The sequence below is a fragment of the Nomascus leucogenys genome, chromosome 4, assembly GCF_006542625.1.
Source record: "Nomascus leucogenys isolate Asia chromosome 4, Asia_NLE_v1, whole genome shotgun sequence".
Lineage (NCBI taxonomy): Eukaryota > Metazoa > Chordata > Mammalia > Primates > Hylobatidae > Nomascus > Nomascus leucogenys.
In genome coordinates, this window is record NC_044384.1 from 133,956,343 (window position 1) to 133,980,173 (window position 23,831).

The 23,831-nt window shown below is 40.2% G+C and overlaps 1 protein-coding gene across 5 annotated transcripts in view; it reads left to right on the forward strand.

Annotated features, from left to right (window-relative positions):
* Positions 1–23,831, forward strand: part of MTUS1 (microtubule associated scaffold protein 1) — a 158,043-nt gene that overhangs the window by 66,746 nt on the left and 67,466 nt on the right. For 3 of the 5 annotated variants that reach the window (XM_030812320.1, XM_030812319.1, XM_030812321.1), the window contains exons 4-6: positions 12,492–12,653; positions 20,367–20,501; positions 23,003–23,041. In XM_030812320.1, coding sequence (XP_030668180.1) covers positions 12,492–12,653; positions 20,367–20,501; positions 23,003–23,041 — 336 coding nt within the window. Of the gene's footprint in view, positions 1–12,491; positions 12,654–14,036; positions 14,623–20,366; positions 20,502–23,002; positions 23,042–23,831 lie in introns of those variants that run through there. The other 2 variants (XM_030812323.1, XM_030812322.1) reach the window with 2 other exon arrangements.

A 23,831-nucleotide genomic window follows, 5' to 3' on the forward strand; every position in this document is an offset into this window, starting at 1 on the left:
GCTCGCCCGTTCATTCAAGAAGTGCTTAGAGCCCCTGCTCTGTGTTGGGCAGCGTACTAGATTCTGAGACTACAAACAGGATTAAGCAAATATGCCCTCTTAAGGAGCTTACTGGTTGGAGGGTGAGGGGATAAGGGGGTGTCTTAGCAAATCGTTACAATGAAAACTCTTGGCTCTTCAGATTCCAGCTCAGCTGTCCTGGCCTCTCTGCTACTTTGCATTCATAGTGCTGTATGCTCATTATTTCCTTACATGTCTATCTCCTTCTAGACGGTGAAATCCATAAGGATAGAGTTCAGCTCTTAGTTATTTTCATATTTTCCAGGGCCCAGCACAGTGTACTGGTTGCACAACAGGTGTTTAAAAACATTGCTTGGCTTGATTTGAATGGAGACCTGTGCGAAGTACTTTGTATCCACAGTAAAGCAGCAACACTAACTCGTTGTGAGGGAGAACTGGAGGAGAGGCGGTGACATTTGAACTGTTTGGAATGCGCCTGCAGGAGCTTGCCAGCAGAGGAGGCTCCTGGGGTTCCCAAGGGTGCAGATGTGTCGTTGTCAAAGAATACCGTGTGCTTGGGGAACGTCAAGGCCAGAGTCAACATGCCTGGAGCAGACGTGTCCCGGGGTCAATGAGAGATGAGCCTCTGCCTCGAGGGAGGTTGAAGCTCCTTAGTTCTAATACTGTTGACACAAACTTGCACGAGTGCTACACATTTTTTGGGAATGGATAGTAGAGTACATGTTTAAAATAATTTGGAGACAGAGTGTCTGGTCGCTTCTGTTGGTGGTGAACAGTCCCAAGTGTCTCCCCAGCTGCCACCTTCAGAGGCTGGATAGGTGGTGTGCCATGAAGTGAAATGTGGAATAGAGCAGCAAGAAGTTTTCTGGAGGAGAATAGTGAGTTTAGTTCGGGGCATGTGAAATTGGAGGAGGCTACAGACTGGGAAGCACCTCGGAGGGGTATGTGCATGCCTGAGGTTTAAGAGTAAAACTATATAGAGACCAAGGAAACCACCAGAAAAGAGCTGACATAAAGAGATGAGACAGGCCCGGTGGCTCCCGCCTGTGGTCTCAGCTATTAGCTACTCGAGAGGCTGAGACGAGAGGATCTCTTGAGCCCGAGTTTGAGTCTACAGTGAGCTATGATTGCACCACTGTGCTCTTGCCAGGGTGACAGAGCGAGACCCTCCGAAAAGAAAAGAAAACAAAAGTTGGTGTGAAGTTTTGAGGTCTCAATGATCTCACCACCTCATTGTTCAATGGAGCTCTGCTCATAAACCTTGACTCCTAATGAGCCAGGAGGCTCGCTGTGCACCTTCTTTTGTTCTTATCAGGCATTATTAGCATGGGTGTCAGATGGTAAGTAAATTTGCTGGTGAACATGTGAAGACCCTTGTTCATCTCCTTTGCACGGTAGCTGGGAAAACGAAGTAACACCTCTAAGTCTGTGGTTTATTCCCCTCTGAATTAAAATGTTCCTGTAGTTATGGGACACATGTTCCAGGCCTGTGACTAAGGCAGTTATTTTTGTTTAATCCCCACCTGAAGCCACAGACATCTTGTGAACATACTTGCAGAGGCAGGTACTGACAGCATCACCGAGAATGCTGTGCTTCTGTGCAATTCGAGTCATCGTGAGAACTTCACTATGTGGGACTTTTTGCTTCTTTGTCAAATTACTGCACTCTTAAGACTTGCCGTGTTTTTGTTATGACTCACCTGTGTTGCTGTGCCTTTGTCTGGGGAGCTTACCCTTGAATTTAAGCAAATGAGGATAGTTATACAGAGTCCTATTGCCTTGATGAACTCAAGAAGGTGGAATACTAAAATCACATTTGCAGCATATGAATCTAGAGTGTTACTGAAATACTCTGTGTTCTGCAACGTATTTACTTAATAGATAGAACTTGTATGTTAGGTAAGTCATGTGCCAGACACTGAGGGATTGTGGGATGAGTAAGACGTGGTTTTTGCCTTCTTGGTATTAACTGCCAAACAGAAGAGGTGACAGTTCTTCTTTCATCACATTTGTTCTTATAGTACTAAAATTTAATAAAAAGAAGTGTAGGATTTTGGAAGAGGGTGTAATTATAAATACTAAAGTTTGCTTAATTTTTTTCTTTCTGTGATATAGGAGATGATATAATGTAATAGAGTTACATTCTTAAATAGGTAGGGGCCAGGCTTGGTTTAATGTTGATGCTTTGTGCTGTTTAACTTTTGCCCCCTGAGATCTGAGAAGTAAGGAGGATGCACATGGATTGAGATATTTTTCAGGATTTGACCAAGGTACTAGAAAGTAGAATGAGAAGAGGAGTTACGGCGCAGAATATAGAATGTAGAGATCGAGGTCAAAGTCAGTACAGATGGCGTGAAAATACAGAGGAGGGCCAGCAGGTGATTAGGACAGAACAGATTGGCTTTCTGGCAGTCAACAAAGAAGGCGGGTGCCTGTAGTCCCAGCTACTCGGAGAGGCTGAGGCAGGAGAATGATGTGAACCCAGGAGGCGGAGCTTGCAGTGAGCCGAGATGGCGCCACTGCACTCCAGCCTGGGCGACAGAGCGAGACTCTGTCTCAAAAAAAAAAAAAAAAAAGAAGAGGCTGACCGAGAGCCTCTTGTCAATGTCAAGAAAGGGATGTGGGGCCGTTTCATTCTTTACCTCTTGTCTTGAATTTAACCAGGCAAATTGGATAGTTTATCAAGTTTACACTACTCTGTTCCCAGTAGGCTATTTTAAAGGTATAGCATTTTAAATTAAAAATGAGAAAATAAACACCTGTCATCTTACCACCACCAAATAGCTTTTAACTTAAAAATTTATGACTATTTGGTACCTTTTCTGTTTGCATATTCTCATGCACATATGTTTATGTATATAATGGAGACAGTGTCTGCTGTTTTTTTTTTTATTTATTTTTTTGAGACAGAGTCTTGCTCTGTTGCCCAGGCTGGAGTGCAGTGGCACGATCTCGGCTCACTGCAACCTCCACCTACCGAGTTTAAGCGATTCTCCTGCCTCAGCCTCCCGAGTAGCTGAGATTATAGGTGCCTGCCACCATGCCCAGCTAGTTTTTGTATTTTTAGTAGAGACAGGGTTTCACCATGTTGTTCAGGCTGGTCTTGTGCTCCTGACCTCAGGTGATCCACCCACCTCAGCCTCCCAAAATGCTGGGATTATGGGCATGAGGCACCGTGCCAGCATGCATCATGTATAGTCTTGAAAATCATAATTAGGACTTTGACCTTGAACTGGAGTGACTTAAGTGTTAACGGGATCACTCTGATAGTTGTGATGGGAGTAGATTGGATATGGGTGAAGTAGGAACAGGGAGATCAGTTAGGAGGGGTCGCTGTGATGACAGCAAGAGGTTATGGTTTCTGGGACCCAGGTTGTGGCAGTGGGGCCTGGTCAGATTCTAGGTATGTGCTTGAAGGTAAAGCCAGTGAGGTTTGCTTAGATTGGATTGGGGGTGAGAGCAAACGGAGGAGTCACGGATGACCATGACCATGTTGGTGTGAGCAATGGAAGGATGGTGCAGCCTTTACCCAAGATGGGAAGGGATGGCGGAAACACAGATGTTGGGAAGAGGAGATCCGAAACTCAGTTAAATTGAAATGATTGATAAGAGGCTGTGTGGAGTGGAAAGCTGGATATGCAAGTTTGAAGTGCATGGGAGAAATCTGGTCTACGGATATAAATTTAGGATTCAGCACCATATAGAGGATATTTAAAGCCACCAGACTGGATGAGATCCCCAAGGCAGTAAGTGTAGAGAGCACAGGTCAAGGATAGCTCTGGGGTGCTCCCTGGACTCTCGAAAGTCAAGAAGGAACAGCCAGGAAGGTAGGGGCATCCCTGAAGCCAAGTAAGGAAAGCCTTTCAAGGAGAAAGGAGGAAGCAACTGCATCCAATACTGCTGGCAGGAGAATGGCGTAGTTAAGAACACAATTTACAGCAGGTGACAGAAAACCCGACCAGTGGACGTAAACCAGAGGCTGTATGTGTTTATTCCTCGGAGGGCTAGAGGCAGGCCCTTCCAGGTTTGACGATTCAGAAATGTCCTCTTACTGCCTCTCCGCTCGTCTCAAACGTCAGCATGTGGCTTTGTCATTGGCTTTTCAGTTAAAATATGGCTGCTAGGAGTTCCGTGTGCATGCCACCACTTCCTGTGACTGTGTTCAAAGGCTGGAAGCAAAGGACAGCATCTCAGGGCAGGAACCTCCTCCTCTGTCTTCATTTATCAGGGGGACACACGTGCAGCAGCTCCCCCCTTGCCCTGTCATCCTTATGTCTGATTGGCACAGACCAGATCTGGCTCTTGCCCCTACTGGCATGAAAGGTTGGGAAGCAAGTATTTGACTTTGTAAACTTTTCTATGGAGTTAAGCAATGGAGATGGGGATTAGGAATGACAGTTGGCTCGCCAGGAAAGGTGTTAGACACAGTGAGGTTAAACTTAAAAAAAAAAAAAAAAGTTACCAACTCTTTGTATTCATTGTTCCATCAAGAGCTTTTGCTCACTTATATTTGGGGGCATAGGATTTTTTTTGATCTGCTGCTGTTCATTTCCTTTGCCTATTGTTTTTATGTCTTTATTTTGCATATGGTGATTTCTTAATTTTTTTTTCACTTTTATGTTGTCAAATATATTGTTTCCATTAACTTTTCCTGTGTTTTTATGTATAATAAGATGGTCCCTACTCAAGAAGACTGACCTATGTTTAATTATTGTTTTTTATGGTTTCATCTTAAGCCGTTTGCTTTGTAATCCAATTTAATTTATTTTGGTGGATGGTGAGCACTGAAAGCTAATATTTGTATGGTACTTTGTGCCAGATGCTGTTCTAAGCATTTTAAAATTATAAATTCATTTAATTCTCACAAGAACCTATGAGGTAAGGACTACTCCTATCACCCCCATTTTCACATATGAGAGAACAGAAGTGCAGAGCGGTAAGGAACCTGCTCACTAGGCAGTGTGAGGTGGCGCCACATTTGAACCTAGACGATCTATCGTCTCGAGGTTGTCAACTTTTAACTACTGTACTGTTCTGCTTCTCAAATTTTAATTTGGTAATTCAAATATCTTAATACCACAAATAAGTATGTTTTTGTTGATTTAAGATACCTCCCTTATCCTATCCTATCCTGAATTTTTATATTTCTGAGATTTATATACCACCTTATTAATCTGTCAGTATGGTTTTATTCCAGTAAGACTTTTATTATTTTATAATATCTTACTCCAACTAGTTGCACAAGTTCCTTGTTTTGTTTTAACTTAAAAAATTGTGGCAAAATATATGTTGCACAGAATGTGCCATTTTAACAATTTTTTAAATGTACAGCTCTGTGGCATTAAGTACATTCATATTTTTTGCAGCCATCCTCCGTATCCATCTCCAGAACTTTGTTTTCCCCCCTGAAATCCTGTATCCATTTTACTAACCCCCAGTTCTCTGTTTCTTTCAGCCCCTGGCACTCATCATTCTATGTTCTGTCTATATGCATTTGACTATTCTAGTAATCATGAAGGAGAATCATACATTATTTGTAACTGGCTTATTTCACTTAGCACCATGTCTTCAAGGTTCATCCATGTTGTAGCATGTGTCAACTTCCTTTTTAAGGCAGAATAGTATTCCGCGGTATATCTGTACCACCTTTTGTTTATTCGTTCATCTGCCTGTGAACAGTTGGGTTGCTTCCACATTTTGGCTATTGTGAATAATGCTGCTGTGAAGATGGTTGTACAGATATTTTGTCGAGTCTTTAACTTTTTTTTTTTTTTTTTTTTTAAGACAGAGTCTTGCTCTCTCCCCCAGGCCAGAGTACAGTGGCACTATCTCAGCTCACTGTAACCTCCACCTTCCAGGCTCAAGTGATTCTCCTGCCTCAGCCTCCCAAGTAGCTGGAATTACAGGTGCCCGCCACCATGCCCAGATAATGTTTTTTGTATTTTTAGTAGAGATGGGGTTTCACCATATTCGCCAGACTGGTCTCAAACTCCAGGGCTGGACTCCAGTGATCCTCTGCCTCAGCCTGCCAAAGTCCTGGGATTACAGGCACGAGCCACCACCCCCAGCCTGCTTTCACATCTTTTGGATCTGTACCTAGACATGCAGTTGTTGGATTATATGGTAACTTCAGGTTTGATTTTTGGAGGAACCGCCATACCATTTCCACAGTGGCTATACCATGTTATGTTCCCGCTAGCAGTGCACAGAGGTTCCAGTTTTTCCATGTCCTTGCCAGCACTTGTTAATTTTTTGTTTTTGCTTTTTGTTTTGATGATAGCATTCTATTAGGTACAAAGTAGTATCTCACGGTGATTGTGATTTGCATTTCCATAGTGACTAGTGACATTGAGCATCTTTGCATGTGCCTGTGGGCTATTTGTTGTCTTCTTTGGAGAAATGTCTATTCGAGTTCTTTGTCCACTTTTTAAATTGGGTTTTTTGGTATTTTTGTTGTTGAATTGTAGTCTTAATGTTTTTCTGTTCTACATTTTGTTTGGCTCTTCTTAATTATCTAGATTACTTTAACATGTTTTAAAAATCCAATTTCCCCCATTTAAAAGCAATCACATGTAGGTTCAGATTGCAATAGCATTCAGTAAGATATCAATTCATGGAAGAATTCACATGTGTACACTTGTTCAGAACTTTTATTTTTCTCATTTTTATAATTTTCACAACAGAATAGCACTTTTTTGATAAATTTATTCATAGAAACAGTGCATATGCATGTGTCTATGTGTGCAGTTCCTTTTTGTTACTAAAGTAAGGGATTTCTTTTTCTGTTTTTTCCTGGCACGTAGGAAATATATGGATTTTGTATAATACTTATTTGGTAAGAAGCCCATCAGGTTTATTTAATATTTATACAATGATACTCTACCATTGAAGCTAAATTGTTAAACATGTATATTTAGTGTTGGTGAGAGAATTTGGTCCTTTAAGTTTAATTGGAAGTGGACCTGCAGCCACGGTTTTGAGTATGTGTAATTTATTTCTCTTATAACTTATTGTTAACTTGTCACTTTTAGGTTTCCCCTGATTTTGTAAAAATTCCTACTTACTGTAGATAATTACTGTAATGGTAACTGTCTCTATGTAGTTGAGTTGTATTTAAGGAACCCAATTTATAATTACAGCTAGAGGCATATTCTCTGAATTAACTGGAAAAAAATACATATTCTCATGTCTTGTATTTTAACTGTGTCTGTTAATTTGGCATTTTCTCTTTCTGACCTTAGTAGTTAGTTGCCTTGCCACTTGCGTGCCTTACTGATATATTTCAAATGGACCTCAATCATCTTTTCATTTTCTAGTTAAAATTCTCACTTCTCTAACCCTGGCAGATGTGGGTACACTAGCTTCCTATCTTTTTCCCTGATTTCAGTCTTCAGTCAGTTCTGCACGCTGCTACCACACAATCAAGTTCTGATGTAAATGCTAAAAAAGCCTCAGCGTCCCCGACCCCCCCAACCCACATCTTCCCACCATATCCATCCCTAACAATTAAGGTCTAAAACTACGAGTCTGGCATTCAATGCCGTATCTCACCCACCTGTAAACATCTACCTCTTCAATCTCAGTTTCTTCTTCTTCCCACCTGTGTTCCTACTAGGCTGTATCAACTACAGAACAACATACCTTATCATGAGACATGATGTTTTCTCTAGTTTACAGTTTTTACTGAGAACATCTCATTCTGTGGCAGGATGTCAGGTGTTTCTGGCTCTGTATATGTTTGAACTTTGTGATTACTTGCAGTTGCTTTACTAGGTAAGCACATGAATACTTGTGTAACACACACCTTCATGTGAATCTATTGTCCGGATTTTTATTAAGATGATCTGTTGTGGCCGGGCACAGTGGCTCACACCTGTAATCCCAGGACTTTGGGAGGCCAAGGCAGGTGGCTCACTTAAGGTCAGGAGTTTGAGGCCAGCCTGGTGAAACCCCATCTCTACTAGAAATACAAAAAAATTAGCCGGGTGTGGTGTTGTGTGCGTGTAATCCCAGCTTCCTGCAACACAAGTTGTACAGCACATCTGTAGGATGTATTCATCTTGCATAACTGGAACTTTCTACCTATTGAACAACTCCCCATTTCCCTTCCCCACCAGCCCCTGGCAAGCACCATTCTACCATTTTGTTTTACAGAATAGGATATTAATATTAACACTACCCTGTTCTTCACTTGATCTTTCCATTGAAATTTTAGTTTTGCTAGGCATCTTTTACTGATTTTTATTGTTGTTAAATATAATATACTTACTCAGGTTTTCTGAGGTATTTTAGTAAATTGGTTGATTAGTGAAGGTTTGCTTCAAATCCAATAGATTGTGTTACTATCTAAGGCAAAGTGGAAATGTTATTCCTTCCAGATTTTCCCTACATAAAAGATGGTTTTAATTACAGAATAAAAACAAATCTGTTGTCTATACGTAAGTCTATGCTAAGTGCATGAGCTTAAAATAAACCACTGAGGTCAATAATATCCCACAAGTAGATCTCAAATCTTTATCTTTCACATCTGAGATAAGTTACACACTACGATATGAACTGGTAAATGTCACCTTTTCAGAACTGTAATTCAGAGAAGTCCTGTACTGATGTCACTGTTTAAGAATTTAGTGCCTGTGTTACTTGCAGTCTCTCAACCTAATATTGCTATGTTTTACTTTTAATATTGCCTATGATGTGTATATTTTATTGCTTGATATGAAATCCAATTAAAACGACTTTAGGCAAACTTTATTGTTAAGCTAAACGTCGGGACTGTTGGTGAAATAGTTAAATGTCTTTGTTGCATCCGCACTGTTTTCACCATTCCACTGTAGGAGCTCCTGTCTGGTAAGAGCTCCAGTCTGAACTCTGTCTGCCTCCAAGCCTCATACTTCTTTCTTTAACTGAGATGTTTCTATTCTGTGGCATGGCCGAGGGAACACTGGGCGGGTGGTTAGACACTTGGATTCTAGGTCTTACTGTCACCGGCTGGGTATGTGACCCAAGTAAGCCATTTAACCACCTAAGTAGTCTTCTCATCTATTAACTGGGATAGTAATGGTCACACACCGTTAGGATTATTCTCACTTTCAAAGGAACTAATCTTTTGGTGAAATCGGCATTTGTTATCCTCAGCGCTCATTCGTCAAGAGTCATGGTGGAATTGGGAAGACTTTGGTGAGGACTGACTGCCATTAGGTGTAGGGGATGGGCCTGGATGGGGGTGACAATGAGATAGGGGAGATCAGGGGAATGATACTTGGGTGCAGGGGTAAGCTTTCCTCTAGTGCAGCTGTGTGAAGGTACAGGTCTTCTGTCGTAATTCCAGGCACACTCAGAAATGTCTGCAAACCTGTGTTTAGAAACAAAGCTGTGAGGCATGCATTTCTGAAGAATAAGCTGATTTCCAAAATATAGGAAGCCTTGGCTGCACTGTGGCCGTGGCCCAGTCATTTTGGTCTGTTACTTGCCCAACCTTGCTTATTAGTTTTGATGATGACTCATCAGTGTTTCTGCTGAAGGGGCGGCAATTTGGTAAATTTATATTCTAAAAATCTGTTTTTATGTTCCTCCTAAAGCAAGTAAAACTGGTGGCTAACCATAAATTTTTAAAATGGGTATTTGCTATCTAACAGTTTCTAATTATTGTAAAGGATGTAAAGAAAAAAGTCTCTAATAGACTGAAGAGACAAATAAGCTTGTAAAAATGGGTTAAGCACTGAATGCTTCAGTATAGATGATGGGAGAACACATTATCAAAATACATCATTTACTCTTGGCATTTAAAAAAATGAATTTGTTGAGGAAGCATTTATTAAGTCTCACTCCATGCTATACCTTTGCCAGTTCCTGAGGACCAGAATCGAATCAGGTACTCTTCCTCATCTCAAGAACCTTAGAGATGGTCCAAGAGGAATGTGGAGGCAAATGCTGTGATAGAAACAAGTACGTGGTGTGAGCAGAAAGCAAGGCATAGTCCATGGCACGCAGAGAAGGGTGTCCTGGCAGGATAAGCTCACAAAGAGGTCCTGATTCTCAACCGTGCTTGAGAAACTCCAGGTGCATTTTAATCACGTGGGGATCTTGTGAAACTGCAGGTGGTGATTCAGTAGGCCTAGGGTGGAGCTGCAAATGGGTAGCAAGGGTTTAAAAGAAAAGCTTGAGCTGACTTTGGATTCACTGGACAAAAACAGGGGAGGGGATAGAAAGGAGACCATTCAGTTGGAAGGATGGGCATAAGCAGAAGAATAGAGCGAAATGACTGGAGAGAAACCACGAAGGGGTGTGTGTGTATAAAGGGGTGGAGGCATGGCCTGAAGGGGAAGAAGTGGGTAGGGATCAACCCTACATTGCCTTTTAAGCCTGTGAAATTAAATATTAAATAAAAGGATTGAAACTAAGATCACCATCCTATAGATTGGGGTGTCCAATCTTTTGGCTTCCCTGGGCCACACTGAAAGAAGAAGAATTGTCTTGGGCCACGCATAAAATACACTGATGATAGCTGATGAGCTAACAAAAGAAATTGCAAAAAAATCTCATCATGTTCTAAGAAAATTTATGAATTTGTATTGGGTCAGCATTCAAAGCTGTCCTGGGCTGCATGCGGTAGATGGTGGAGAATCCCAAATTTTAGATTGGGTCATGACCTTAATTTCACATTCAGGAGATTAACATGTTGGAGTTGGAAGGGGTGGAAGGACAGGATTTTTGGAGTCCAGTACAGTTTAGACAACGATATAAAAGGTTAAATAAGGATTCAAAGGGTGGAAGAAGGGCTCTTTGAAAAGAAATGATGTGCCTGTTGGAATTTTAATAGAATAGCACATGGTGTGCCCTGGTGTCAGAGAGAAAGCTAGGTTGATTGGAGCAGAGCACACATGGATGCAGAAGAGCAATGCAAGAGTGAGGCTGGAGCCGAAGGGGGAGCTTAATGTGGTCACTTCAAATGTCAGGCCTGAGGAGCTTCAGCGTCTTTTTCTCCATTAGGATGAGGTTTTTATCAGCAAAATCGCTAGAACAAAGCAATGGGCATTACTTTCCAGCAGCGTTTTTTGACTCACTTATGGGATCCTTAGTGATATGCAACAATGTCATTTTCATCAAAGGTCTTTTTCAACTCTGGGTAGTCTTCAGTTAGGTGGTACTGGTAGCATTGGGAGACAATGCTAGAATATATGGGGATCTGGGGAAGAAAAGATGATTCTAATGGCTTGAAGCTAGGAAAAAATTAAAAATAGGGCTATATGGCTGGATGGGGTGGATTACACCTCTGTAATTCCAGCAGTTTGGGAGGCTGAGGTGGGAGGACTGCTTAAGGCCAGAAGTTTGAGACCAGCCTAGGCAACAAAGCAAGATTTAAAAAAAATAAATAAAACAATGGAGCTATAATTAGCATCAACAGGAGCATGTCAGTCTAAGATGAAAACTTACCCAGTAAGTACTTTAAAACGTGAGTAGCCTTGAGATTCAGAAGGAAGGTAGGGCTGCGGGTGAGAATATGGGATTCATCTGCATAGGACAATGGTTAGAGGAAAGTAGAGAAAAAAGACTCCAAGAGAATGAGGGTGAGGAGGCTTATGAGCAAAAGACTGAACTTGGGAAATGCCCATATTTAGGTAGCAGGTTCGTGAGCATCAGGAGAGTGTAGTTTCAGAGATACCAGAGGATACATAGCATGTATATTTATTTCACTGAGAAGTGAAAACATTGTTACTGCAAGAAAGTGTTAGAAGTTTGAGTGAAGATCATTTAAGTTTGGCAGATAAACTATGTGGGGAGTAAAGAAGAAAAGGTGAGATTAAAAGAATCTTAATAGTATAGCACCACCTGGTGTTAGAACATTAGGCATTTTTCAAATGAATTTTTTTTTTTATCAAATTGCATTTTTCTTCCTGTTTGGGTGATTTTAAAATTTTCCACTCGGGAGAATTTTGTTAAAGTTTTCAGTTAATGTGAGTTCTATTTTCTGTGTTGTATAAATGAGTGAATTTACTGAGATATCTCTTTCGTTCCAAAGATGTATTTGGACTCGGTTCTTATTTATTTCTTATATGATAGCCTGTTGTGCTAATGGAATATTTTTTATTTTTAGTCACCAGTATGGGAGGTCATATCAATTTGTTTATTTTTTTATTTCAGTTTTGCCAAAAGCTGCTTTCTCATGATTATTCTGATTGATCATCTCCTTCAGAGAACATGTGTGAGTTAATTACTTTAGGAGACAGGGTTACTCCTACACTTCTCATATCCTAATTGCCTCATCATTTCTGCTCTCTTGCCTCTAAATGATCAAAAATAAACACATCTGCGTGAAGCTTTCATCTTTCATCTGAAGTTACATGGTTGTGAACGTTCATTTTGTTTTGACTTTGTTGTTAGTGCAGAAGTAGAGTTTACAGGCTTAAAAAGTGCCAGCTTTCGGGATGAATAGCAGTGGAAACTTTTTTTTTTTTTTTTTTAACCCCAAGGAAAGCCTACATCCTTGAAAACTGCACAGTCGTCATGGGTGAATTTGCCTAGACCACTTCCTAAATCCAAAGCATCTTTGAAAAGTCCTGCGCTGCAGAGGACAGGAAGCACCCCCTCAATAGCCAGCACCCACAGTGAGCTGAGCACTTACAGCAACAATTGTAAGTCAACTTTATATCACACTTCGGGGGTTGTGGAAACAGTCATTACAAGAAAAACGAATGCTCTGCAAATAATTAGAATTTTTGCTTCTGGGGTTTCAGGAAAAATAGGCATACTGCTTCTTTGGAGTTGCTCTGAAAGTTTGGCAGAAAAAAACAAAATTCTTTGAAAAAACACTCTTGAAATAATTGTGTGTTAAAGTACATTTTTGCATGAAGGATTCTAAAGTGCATTGTCTGAAGTCATGGTGTTTTGGAGGTTTAAGAGTACCAACCCAGGGGATTTGGACTCTAACTGGAATCAGAAAAAAGATTATTTCAGTTTCATTTACTTTGCAAAAGACTATCTCTTGTGGAATCTTTGGATGCTAGATTTTGTGTAATAGGACTAATATAACTTGAATCATAATTCTAAAAAATTTAAACTCAGAATTTTGTTAAAGTTTTCAGTTAATGTGAGTTCTATTTTCTGTGTATAAACGAGTGAATTTACTGAGATATCTCTTTCATTCCAAAGATGTATTTGGACTTGGTTCTTATTTTCTCATTTCCTTTTTTGTGCTTCCCCACGAAATAATTTCATAAATTTAAACCATCTTGGAGTGCCCGCTGTGCACAGACACCATGATAGGCACAGCGAGGGACATAGGATAGAAAAGAAATGGCCCTTATTCTAAAAAATAGTTGAGGAGAAAAATAAGGTATTTTCATGGATGATGAGAATACCAATAAAAGCAGACACAAGGGTGTGGAGAGGAGCAGCGAATTGATCTCTCCAGTTTGACAGATCAGTTTCTTCTTTTGGGTGAGGATTCGGGGACAAAGTGTAATACTAATAATGATCATGGGGCTCCTCTGGGTGTGGAGCAGTATTTCAGGATGTCCATGTTTGCTTTTATGTTTTTCTCTCAAGTAACTTCTGCTGTTACCCTGATTTTTATATATGAGGTGACTGAGGCTCAGAGATGTTGTCACTGGTCCAAAATCACACAGCAGGTGTGTGAGGGAATTGAGAATGCATTTTCTGTAGAGAAGGCACTGAATTAATGACCGAATTAATGAGCACATTTCCGACGGGTCACCTAGCAGCAGTAGCTGGACTCATATGAGAGTAAGTAGTTGCATACCCTGGCACTTCGGAAATACTGGGATATGTGACTTGAAATTAAACAGGATTGTTATCAGCTTTATTGTTTGAATTTTGAAGTTGTGGCACAAAATCAGGCTTGCATGTGAGAGAGAACTCTGAATTTGAAAAGGTAATTCACATGTGTATTATTTTAAGCTCTCTTTGTCTTGCAAAGCAATTTTAAAAACAAACTGCCAAAACGGAATCACCAACATGCTCTAGAAAAACTGTTGTGGCAACAGAATTTGTGGCACTTGAAGCAGACACAGTCTGTAGTGCCATAGCCCCACGTTTTCCATCGACATCCATGTTGACTTGGCCATCGTTTCAGTACTGTGTGTGATGCTCCTAAGGAGGTCGTAAAATGCTTTTGTCCATTCCTTTTTGTCTTTTAACAAAGGGGTTTACCATACACCCACAGAGCCTGTCTAGTGGCGATGTGTTCCTGTTGCGGATTAAGCATTCAAATCAATGAGTCTCTTTCTTAGTTTGATTTGCTAGCTGGTTTAATCTGTTTTGTGTAGTGCCTTGGAGCTTACACATTTTTTTTTTTTTCCCCTCCATTCGAATTCACTAAGAGCAAGCATGAGGGATATGAGAGTGAACATGGCTGCAGTTTTTCCTGCTTAAGCTTGCTTTGATCCTTTTAAATGACTGTACCAGGAGGATTTCGCAGTTGTACAGAAACTGATATTTCTTCAAAAATCTTTATCAATTCTACACTCACCCCACCGGCTGGTTCAGAGAGGCACTATGATGCTACCTTATTGACACTGCTGGTCGTGGGATCGTACAGCCTTTGTATAATTCCTTTGTTAGCCACGTTTACTGGGAAAAAAAGTAGGTCGACGATTTCTGGTTTCTTTTCTTTGTAAGCATGCTTAAATTTTTATTCAATAAATTGATTTAGGATCTCTTGACTGCTATTTTTGTAACTCGTAATTTATGATAATGGTAGTATTTGGGGGCATTTTGTATGTATATTTAAGATGTGAATGCTTCTGTGTAGGACCAATTTTATTGTCTCTTTTATGTGTTTTGTACTCTTAATATAATTCAGCAGCATCCTTAATGTTCTGGCACATGAAATTATCCTATTATCAAAGATTTTTGATGGTTTAATTTCTTATTAAATAGTTTTTGTGTGTATGTAGCTGGTAGTTGTGCAAGTGTAGAAAAATACTTTTCTAAAATTAAAATGGAAAGATCACTTCTTTGATTATTTTCCTAAGTTGTAACTCAAAGTATTAAATGTGTATACTTTTAAAGACTACCTCAAAACATGAAAAAATCATTTTGCGCTGAAAATTTCCTGCTTCTGATAATGGATGGTCATGTTAAGAATTAACTTTCTCTTTTGATCGGTGTTCTGATTTATACTGGCTTAAGTATTTGAATCCGTTTGACGAATATTGGTTTCTTGCTTTGTCTGCTTGTTTCTTTGTGATGTGATATCGTTAGTGGCATCATTTAAGAACTTCTGATATAACACAGTGCTGTCGTAAAATTAACACTGGGTTCTCGGAACTTTGGGATCCTATAGAAATAATGTTACTAAGTTTTTTAAATGACCGAATCAAAATACGTAAGGCAATAAATTGTTCTTATTTGGGAATTTTAGCAGGTTCTTTGTGTGTGTTCTTTTAAGTGTAGAAAATTTCCAAGTTATGATCTTGATCCTGTTGGATATTAGTGTAGAACATTTCACAATGGTTTCTATACCAAATGTGCTTATTTATAGAGGTTGAAGATTATAAGCTCTTTCACACTCAGATACCTAATATCCAGTTTTTAAGATCATTAAAGTAACTGGATAAAAATAAATGATATATTGTGTGTCATGAACAGAGTTGAAGATTTGGGGACTGTTGTGCAATTTAGAAGGGGGTCTTGGGAGAGTGTATAATTTTGCCATGTTAGCAGGAAAATAAGGTCCAAAGACATTACTTCCTCTTCCACTTTGGCTACAAAACCATGTTTATATTTGAGAGCCAGATGGTAGGGGAAATGTAAGGGGTGCAGACCAAAGCTATTTGCATTCTCTCGGAAGTGGAAGGAACAGAAGGAGACTGAATAAAAGAAATGGAGCGTTCTTTCCCTTCACCTTCACTGCCAGCCCTGGCCGAGAGGGGTGTGACATGTAGAAAAGGGCACTAACCTTGGACCTACCTTAGTTTTTTTTTTTTTTTTTTTTTTTTGAGATGGAGTTTCGCTCTTGTTGCCCAGGCTGGAGTGCAGTGGCATGATCTCAGCTTACTGCAACCTCTGTCTCCTGGGTTCAAGCAATTCTCCTGCCTGAACCTCCTGAGTAGCTGGGATTATAGGCATGCACCACCATGCCCGGCTAATTTTTGTATTTTTAATAGAGATGGGGTTTCACCATGTTGGCCAGGATGGTCTCGAACTCCTAACCACAAGTGATATGCCTGCGTCTGCCTCTCAAAATGCTGGGATTACAGGCATGAGCCACCACGCCCAGTCCCACCTTAGTTTTCCTGCTAACATGTGTTAAGTTGGACAGTCTTTCTCTTCGTGCCTCCGGCCTCCATACTCTCCTCTGATCAATGACAAGGGAGGACTGGGTCATCTTCAAAGTCCTTGCAGCAACAAATGTCTCTGACCCTTTTCACTGCAATAAGACAGGGCCTCATTGTTTGGCAGGATGGTGTTTTGAGTGTTAGAGTGATTAAGCTGATAAAGAATAGGGTGGGTCTTATTTACCCTTAGTTTTTTTTTTTTTTCTTCTCTCATAACAGGAATGGCAAGTGAATATTGTCTCACCTGCCAACACTGGTTAGTGGATAAGAACTCGCCTGTAAGATCGTGTTAGTGGTTTCTCAGGGTGCCTCCAGGTTCAGAGGGAAAGTTTTGTGTTCAAATTGTCATCTCTATCATGGGTGAGGCTAAGATGAGGAACAGGCAATATATTCATGAGGCTCTACATCACAAAACATGTTAGTACTTACGCACTTCTGAGTGGACTATTTAAGAAGGAAATATTATCCAGACCAGTGTTAACTTTGTTCTCGTTCTTTCTCTGTTCATGTTTTTCTAGGGTATATGTGAGACATTCTTGTTATTATATAGTTGAGTGATTTTGCTTTTGAAATTCAAAAGCTTAGATTTCAGTAGTACTTTGATTTTAAGCCAGGTGGGCAGATGATCTGGCACAGTGGGGAGTGTTAAACTGATTCACATAAAATTCAAGAAATGAACAGAATGTTGGCTCTATGTGTATATACATAATGTAATAAAAGCGAATTTTCACTAGGTGTTAGAATGTAGTATGAGTGTTAGTTTGCAGATAAAAGTGTGGAACAATGAGAAGCCGTTTTCTTTTTTTTTGGGTTGGAGTCTCACTCTGTCACCCAGGCTGGAGTGCAGTGGCGCGATCTCGGCTCACTGCAACCTCCGCCTCCTGGGTTCAAGCAGTTCTCCCACTTCAACCTCCTGAGTAGCTGGGATTACAGGTGCCTACCACCACATCCAGTTAATATTTGTATTTTCAGTAGAGACAGGGTTTCGCCATGTTGGCCAGGCTGGTCTCGAACTCCTGGCCTCAAGTGATCTGCTCACCTTGGCCTCCCAAAGTGCTGTGATTACAGTTGTGAGCCACTGCGCCCAGCCTGAGAAGCCCTTTTCTAATAGGAAAATCATGTCTTCTGCTTGGGCTTTTCTGAGAACATCCCTTAATTTTTCCTTTTAGACTCACCAGCTTCTTTATTTCACTTGAACCACACTTTGGCCATGGGGAAATGAAGATAAGGATTCCAGAGAATCTATTATTCTGGCATAATTGAGACAGCTGGGATCAAAGATGACAAAGGGGCCGTTTTAAACTACATATTAGATCAGGTTGAGAAGTAGGTGGCCACATGGAAAATTTTTCATATTGTCTCTTCAAGCCGGCAGTGTTTAGTGTCCATGGCTCTCTAGAACACTGCCTTTAGGATGATTCTGAGGATGCATCCAGCCTCAGTGGGACTGAATACCAAAGTGATTTAGTAGGGCCCCTGTGAAGGCCAGTGCACTGTCCATTCCCATACCCGATATTCAGACCCTTGTTATTCATAGATAGGTGATTCAGCACAGCTAGGCAGTGGTCCGGTCAGCACCAGAACTTGGATATTTCACATCCTGTTCCATTGCTCGAAACTATTATGCGTCTCTTATATTGGAACTGTTGCCGCTGAGGACTTTATTGTTTGGATATAACGACTCTGGCAGAGGGAAAATTGAGATAGCATCAGGATACCCAGTCAGTTGCCATGTTAGGAACAGAAACAGAGGGCAGGGGAAATATATGAAGAGCATTATACCTCATGGTGACATACATCCTGCAAGTTGGGCGTTTACCGGAAAGCAGTGGGCCAGCCTAGGGTACAGTGAGTAGAAATTGAGAGAAACATATTGTTAGTCATGAAATTATGTTCAGCTCAGTACAGTTTGTGCCTGCCATTAGTAAGGCAGAAAGCATGTACAATCATTGATCACAAAGTATATGAATATATACATCTTGTATATATAGCTTTCATGTAAAAATGTATAAAATATAAATATATGTGTGTTTGTACCTGAGTCAAATGCAGACATTTTATCCTTGCAATATGAATTCTGACTTCATGTTGTGTGTTATGAAGTTGATGATGGGCGTGGTGCCGGATTGATCTAGTGTTGTATTGAGTCTGAAAAGTGGCAGTGAGACAGCTGATTTCCAGCACAGCACCTCCTATTCTGCATGTGACAGAGAGGCAAGGGACAGGAGTACCACGCCTCATGAAGAATGCATCCTTTACTTTAGTGAAAATCTTTTTACTGATCTCTTTGTGAAGTGTGAGACTTTGTGTCTCTAAATTTTAGAAAAGAAAAGCATGAATTTAGAATCATGCCATTTCATATTAGGTTTGTAAATTGAACTCAGTTTAATTTTTTAAAATATGAATAAGTGACTTATTTGTTGCTGAATGTAATCAAATGCGGCTTCAAGAAAAGTAAGACTGAAATCCAGATTGTTATAATTCCGTGGTTAAGACTCTCTACTTTTCTTTGTTGGATTTGATTCAGCAAAAGCTAAAATGCTAATTGAAACCCAATATCCATTTTCTGTGAACATCTAATAAGGGTTCTGTTGAATGTTATAACGGCAGTGTCTTTAATACTGTCACTCCCATTAGCTTCCTGTCAACTTTGGAAAAGCCAAGTCTCTAGGTTCTAGGGAAGGTGAGAATTGGAAAAAAGGACCGGAAATTGACAGAATTTTCTCAGCAGGAGGGAAAGTTCTGTGTTGATTTGACCTAATATTAGGAATGTTATTTGGGCACAAGAACAATTAACAGATGGCTCGTTGTACAGGGACTGGGTGTGGATTACGGGAAAATAATAGCATGCCTGTACAAAGTTTGAATGTGATGTGTATAAGCGCTATTGTAGGAGTTGGAATAGTTTAGCCTAGTGAAAAATTTCTAGCTGTCTTCACATTTATAATGTATTTGTAAACAAGGTAGGTATCTTTAACCCTTTGCTAAATGAGTGAAGTGAGAAAAGGGATCATAGTTGGTAATAAAGAAATTTATAAGTGTTGAATAGTAGAATAGAATTGGGTGCCTAGAATTGGATATTGATGATTATTTAGAAACAAACAGGCTGGGTGCGGTGGCTCACGCCTGTAATCCCAGCACTTTGGGAGGCTGAGGCGGGCGGATCACGAGGTCAGGAGATCAAGACCATCCTGGCTAACACAGTGAAACCCCGTCTCTACTAAAAATAGAAAAAATGAGCCGGGTGAGGCAGCGGGCACCTGTAGTCCCAGCTACTTGGGAGGCTGAGGCAGGAGAATGGCGTGATCCCAGGAGGCGGAGCTTGCAGTGAGCTGAGATTGCGCCACTGCACTCCAGCCTGGGCGACAGAGTGAGACTCCATCTCAAAAAAAAAAAAAAACAATAAAAAATCCAGTCTGGATTGGTGGAGGGGAAATTTTTACACATGATACAAAAAATGGTTTTTGTTATTTAGGTGAGATTCCCTTTTATGTTTTTGCTTTGGAGCTTAAAACATAAAGTTTGCTTTGGGACAAACTTCCTTTGTTCAGGGCAGAAGTTGGCATTTTAACTCCTTGCTGTAGGAGCAAGGATTTGAACCAGATCTTGTCCTTATAGCTACCGAGGAGTCTGTATGTTACTGTTCTTGTGTCATTAACTAGCTGGCTGTGTGAATTCCTCCTTGTCCCCATGGAGATGGGTGCTCTTCCTAGCTGCACCTGGGGCATTCTTGTTACGTAGCATGAATGGCTGTATTATTTCTTCCCCAACTTTTATCTGGGATGAAAGCTGAACTGGACAAGATGCATAAGCTTGGACTGTGCCAGGCTAACCGGGATGTGTGGTCACTCTGATTACAGCCTTTATTTTGCATCCCTGAGGACACAAGCTAACTGTTATCCATGCTGTATTCCCAACGTTCAGTAATGACTGGCATGTCATAGGTGCTTATTGAGCATTTGTTGATTCAAAGACAAAGGAGTAAATGTGGAAGGTCGAAACTGTATGTATCTATACAATAAAATGTACTTTTCTGTTTTATTACAGCTGGTAGTGCCGCTGTCATCAAATATGAGGAGAAACCTCCAAAACCAGCATTTCAAAATGCTTCCTCAGGATCCTTTTATTTGAAGCCTTTGGTATCCAGGGCTCATGTTCACTTGCTGAAAACTCCTCCAAAAGGTATGGTCCTCATTGTGATTAGAAGAGGGAGGGCAAGACGCTTAAAGTCCTTGGCTTGTAGAAAGTTAAATTTTGACAAATAGGTTTATGGTATATTTAACAATGATTAAAAATGTGTTGAGAAAGGAGATATGTTACATTTTTGCACTGAGGAAATTGTTGTTCTGAGAGTTGGTAGATTCTATAGTTAAAAATCATTACATGTAAATCAGCAGGCAGAACAAAGGTAGAAGGTAAAAATAAAACTTTTAGAGTTAAGTTATTTTAAAATAGTGCTGTAGAAGATTGAGATAGAAAGGAGTAGAAATGCATGATTACTTTTCATCAGGGTAGATGTTTTCTGTTCCTTACCGTAGTTAAGTCTTCATGTCTTTGGTCCGAGACATTGTTCTTCCTCTAAATGTTCTTTATCTCTGTTCCTTCTCATATCCTCACTTTGTATTTGTTGTGACTGTTAAAAGTAATTTTCAGGTTTACAAAATATGTGGTATATACTTAATGTGCAGTGTTTTCATGCAACTTTGTCTCTATGGGCCCAAAGCACATCAGAAGCCTACTTTGTGCCACACGTGGTGGCTCACGCCTGTAATCCCAGCACTTTGGGAGGCCAAGACAGGTGGACCGCTTGAGGTCAGGAGTTCGAGAGCAACCTGGCCAACATGGCAAAACCCCACCTCTACTAAAAATACAAAAATTAGCTGGGTATGGTGGTGTGTACGTGTAGTCCCAGCTACTCGGGAGGCTGAGGCATGAAAATTGCTTGAACCCAGGAGGCAGAGGTTGCAGTGAGCCAAGATCGCACCACCGCCCTCCAGGCTGGGTGACAGAGCGACACTCTGTCTCAAACAAACAAACAAACAAACAAAAAGCATTATTTGTGCTTAGTGAACTGAAGCTTAACTGAAGCCTGAGAGAATAATTGTGAGTGAGAAACTTGACCTATAAAATGAGACCCACATTTATGTTAGAGAATTTGGAAAACAAAGAAAGAGTCTTCCTTAGTTCTGTCAACCACCAGTTGCTGTCACATTTCCTTCTGACTTTTTTCCTCTGTATGTATATGTTGTTTTGTTTTTATTCCAGCAAACCAGGGGTAATAATGAATATACTCTTCTGTATCTTGCATTTTATTTAGTAGTATATCATGAGAGCTTCTTCACTTGAAATGGCTATTCTATGGTTGTCTACTTTAGTTTATAGTGGACAACTTCTGACTTTTATTGGGGTTTATTAATACTGAGATGAACCTCTTCAAGTGTGAGTCATAGTTCATTGTTTCAGATTCTGGTTACTTGTGGATATCCCAGAAGGAGGAATTACTGGGTTAACCTGCATGAAACTCTTTGGATTGTTAATATCTATTAGTAACTTTCTAAAAGGTGTTATTCTGTCACAGCATCCTCCTTAACGTGTGTCTCTCTCTGTGTGTGTTTAAAGGATAATATGGTAACTTGAGGCTGGTAAACGTATGTCAATACCATTTCTTTGTACTGAATTGAAGAGAAAATAGGCATGAATTTTAGGAGTGGGTTAAATTCTTCAGTGTGCAGCAGGTTGTCATTTGCCTAGGGAGTTAATCAAATTTCAGAGGCGCCAAATGACCTCTTGCTGAGTTGACATCAGGATGGAAAACTGGTTTTTTATTGATGATGATAAAGCCCCATGATCCACACAGCAGTAATGAAGTTAACGCCGTTGAACTTTTATACTAAAATAACTTTCAGAGAATGAGATGCCATTGACAGCTTTGTAGAACAGGAGACTCAGAATTCTAAAATGCCTCACTATTGAGTTGATAGGTTTTTACGTCGCAACAGTTTTACCTGAGTGGGAATCAGTGCTTTCCGTTGATAACAGCCACATATTTTAAGAGATCATGTCTGTAAAATTTCAGATAGAACATGGTAGCTGTTCTGACTGGTATCTGCAGATGATTATGTCCTAGAAACAACTATTTCATGTTAAGTAGAAGCATCATAGATTTCTTCTAGTGACTTACAGCTCTGTACCTATTACCACTCCTGATTTTATACTGTATCAGTTTGGAGGAGAAACTTCTATTTTTCTTCATAGCTGAATAGAAATGGGCAGTTTCGGAAAGCACACAGGAGTGACGGTCCTTCATGAAGTCTGGCCTCTGCTCTCCTGGCAGCAGAATAGCATATCTGCACAGGCAGTGTGTGAATTCAGTCCTGCTAAAACTTGAACTTCAGCTGTTCTTGGCTGAAAAAATACTGTGGCTTTTCCTGTTAAAACTGATCCTATTTAATTTGTGGTGATGACTTCATATCATTCTTAAACATTTTGATGTTATGTGAAATACCACCTTATATTTAAAATGCACTTGACAAAAGTTGGTTGAATCTCGGTGATATTTCCCACCTGGAACCTGAAATTTAGAGATTGATTGTTTTTGAAAATAATTCTTATCAACATGGTTTGTTTTTGTGTGATATGTCAAATAAAACGTGTGTATTTTACATGTTTTTTTTATATCTTAGGTCCTTCGAGAAAAAATTTATTTACAGCTCTTAATGCAGGTGAGTGACCACTTTATGGATGGGATAAAAAGAATCTTTTCGTAAAGTTATGTTACTACAAGTATTTGCAGTGGTTTTTTACTGGTGTGCTTATAAGTAGAATTTCAATTTGAGGTGTAAACCTAACTTTTTATGACGGGTCACATAGCATTAAAATATGGTAAGCATGATTGGCCATCTGATGCATAAAAGGACATTGTATTACTAATACATAATTATAGTTTTTTAAAAAATGATTTTGTTAATGTGGTCTAAATGAAATGGAAAATGTACTTCTCCCAAGATAAATGCTATTTTGAAATTGGATATTCCTTAATTTTTAAGTGGTCTCAAGATTTAGTTTTAGCACCTTTTCCCAATTCAGCAGCCTTTATTTTTATGGTTTTTTTTCCCACACTTTCACTGGACTTACATTCCCAAGACAGCCTGCAGCCTCCACTATTTGAACCACAGCTGAGAATCCAAAACTTTGTGTCTCTGAAGAAGCCATAAAAGGCTTCACAGAATATCTTCACTGCAATTGCTATACTTTGGATGGATGGATGGATGGATGGATGGACGGACAGACAGACAGGATGGGCGCGGTGGCTCACACCTGTAATCCCAGCACTTTGGGAGGCCAGGGCGGGTGGGTCACTTGAGGTCAGGAGTTGAAGACCAGCCTGGCCAATGTGGTGAAACCCCATCTCTACTAAAAATACAAAAAAATTAGCTGGATGTGGTGGTATGCTCCCGCAGTCCCAGCTACTCAGGAGGCTGAGGCAGGATAATTGCTTGAACCCGGGAGGCA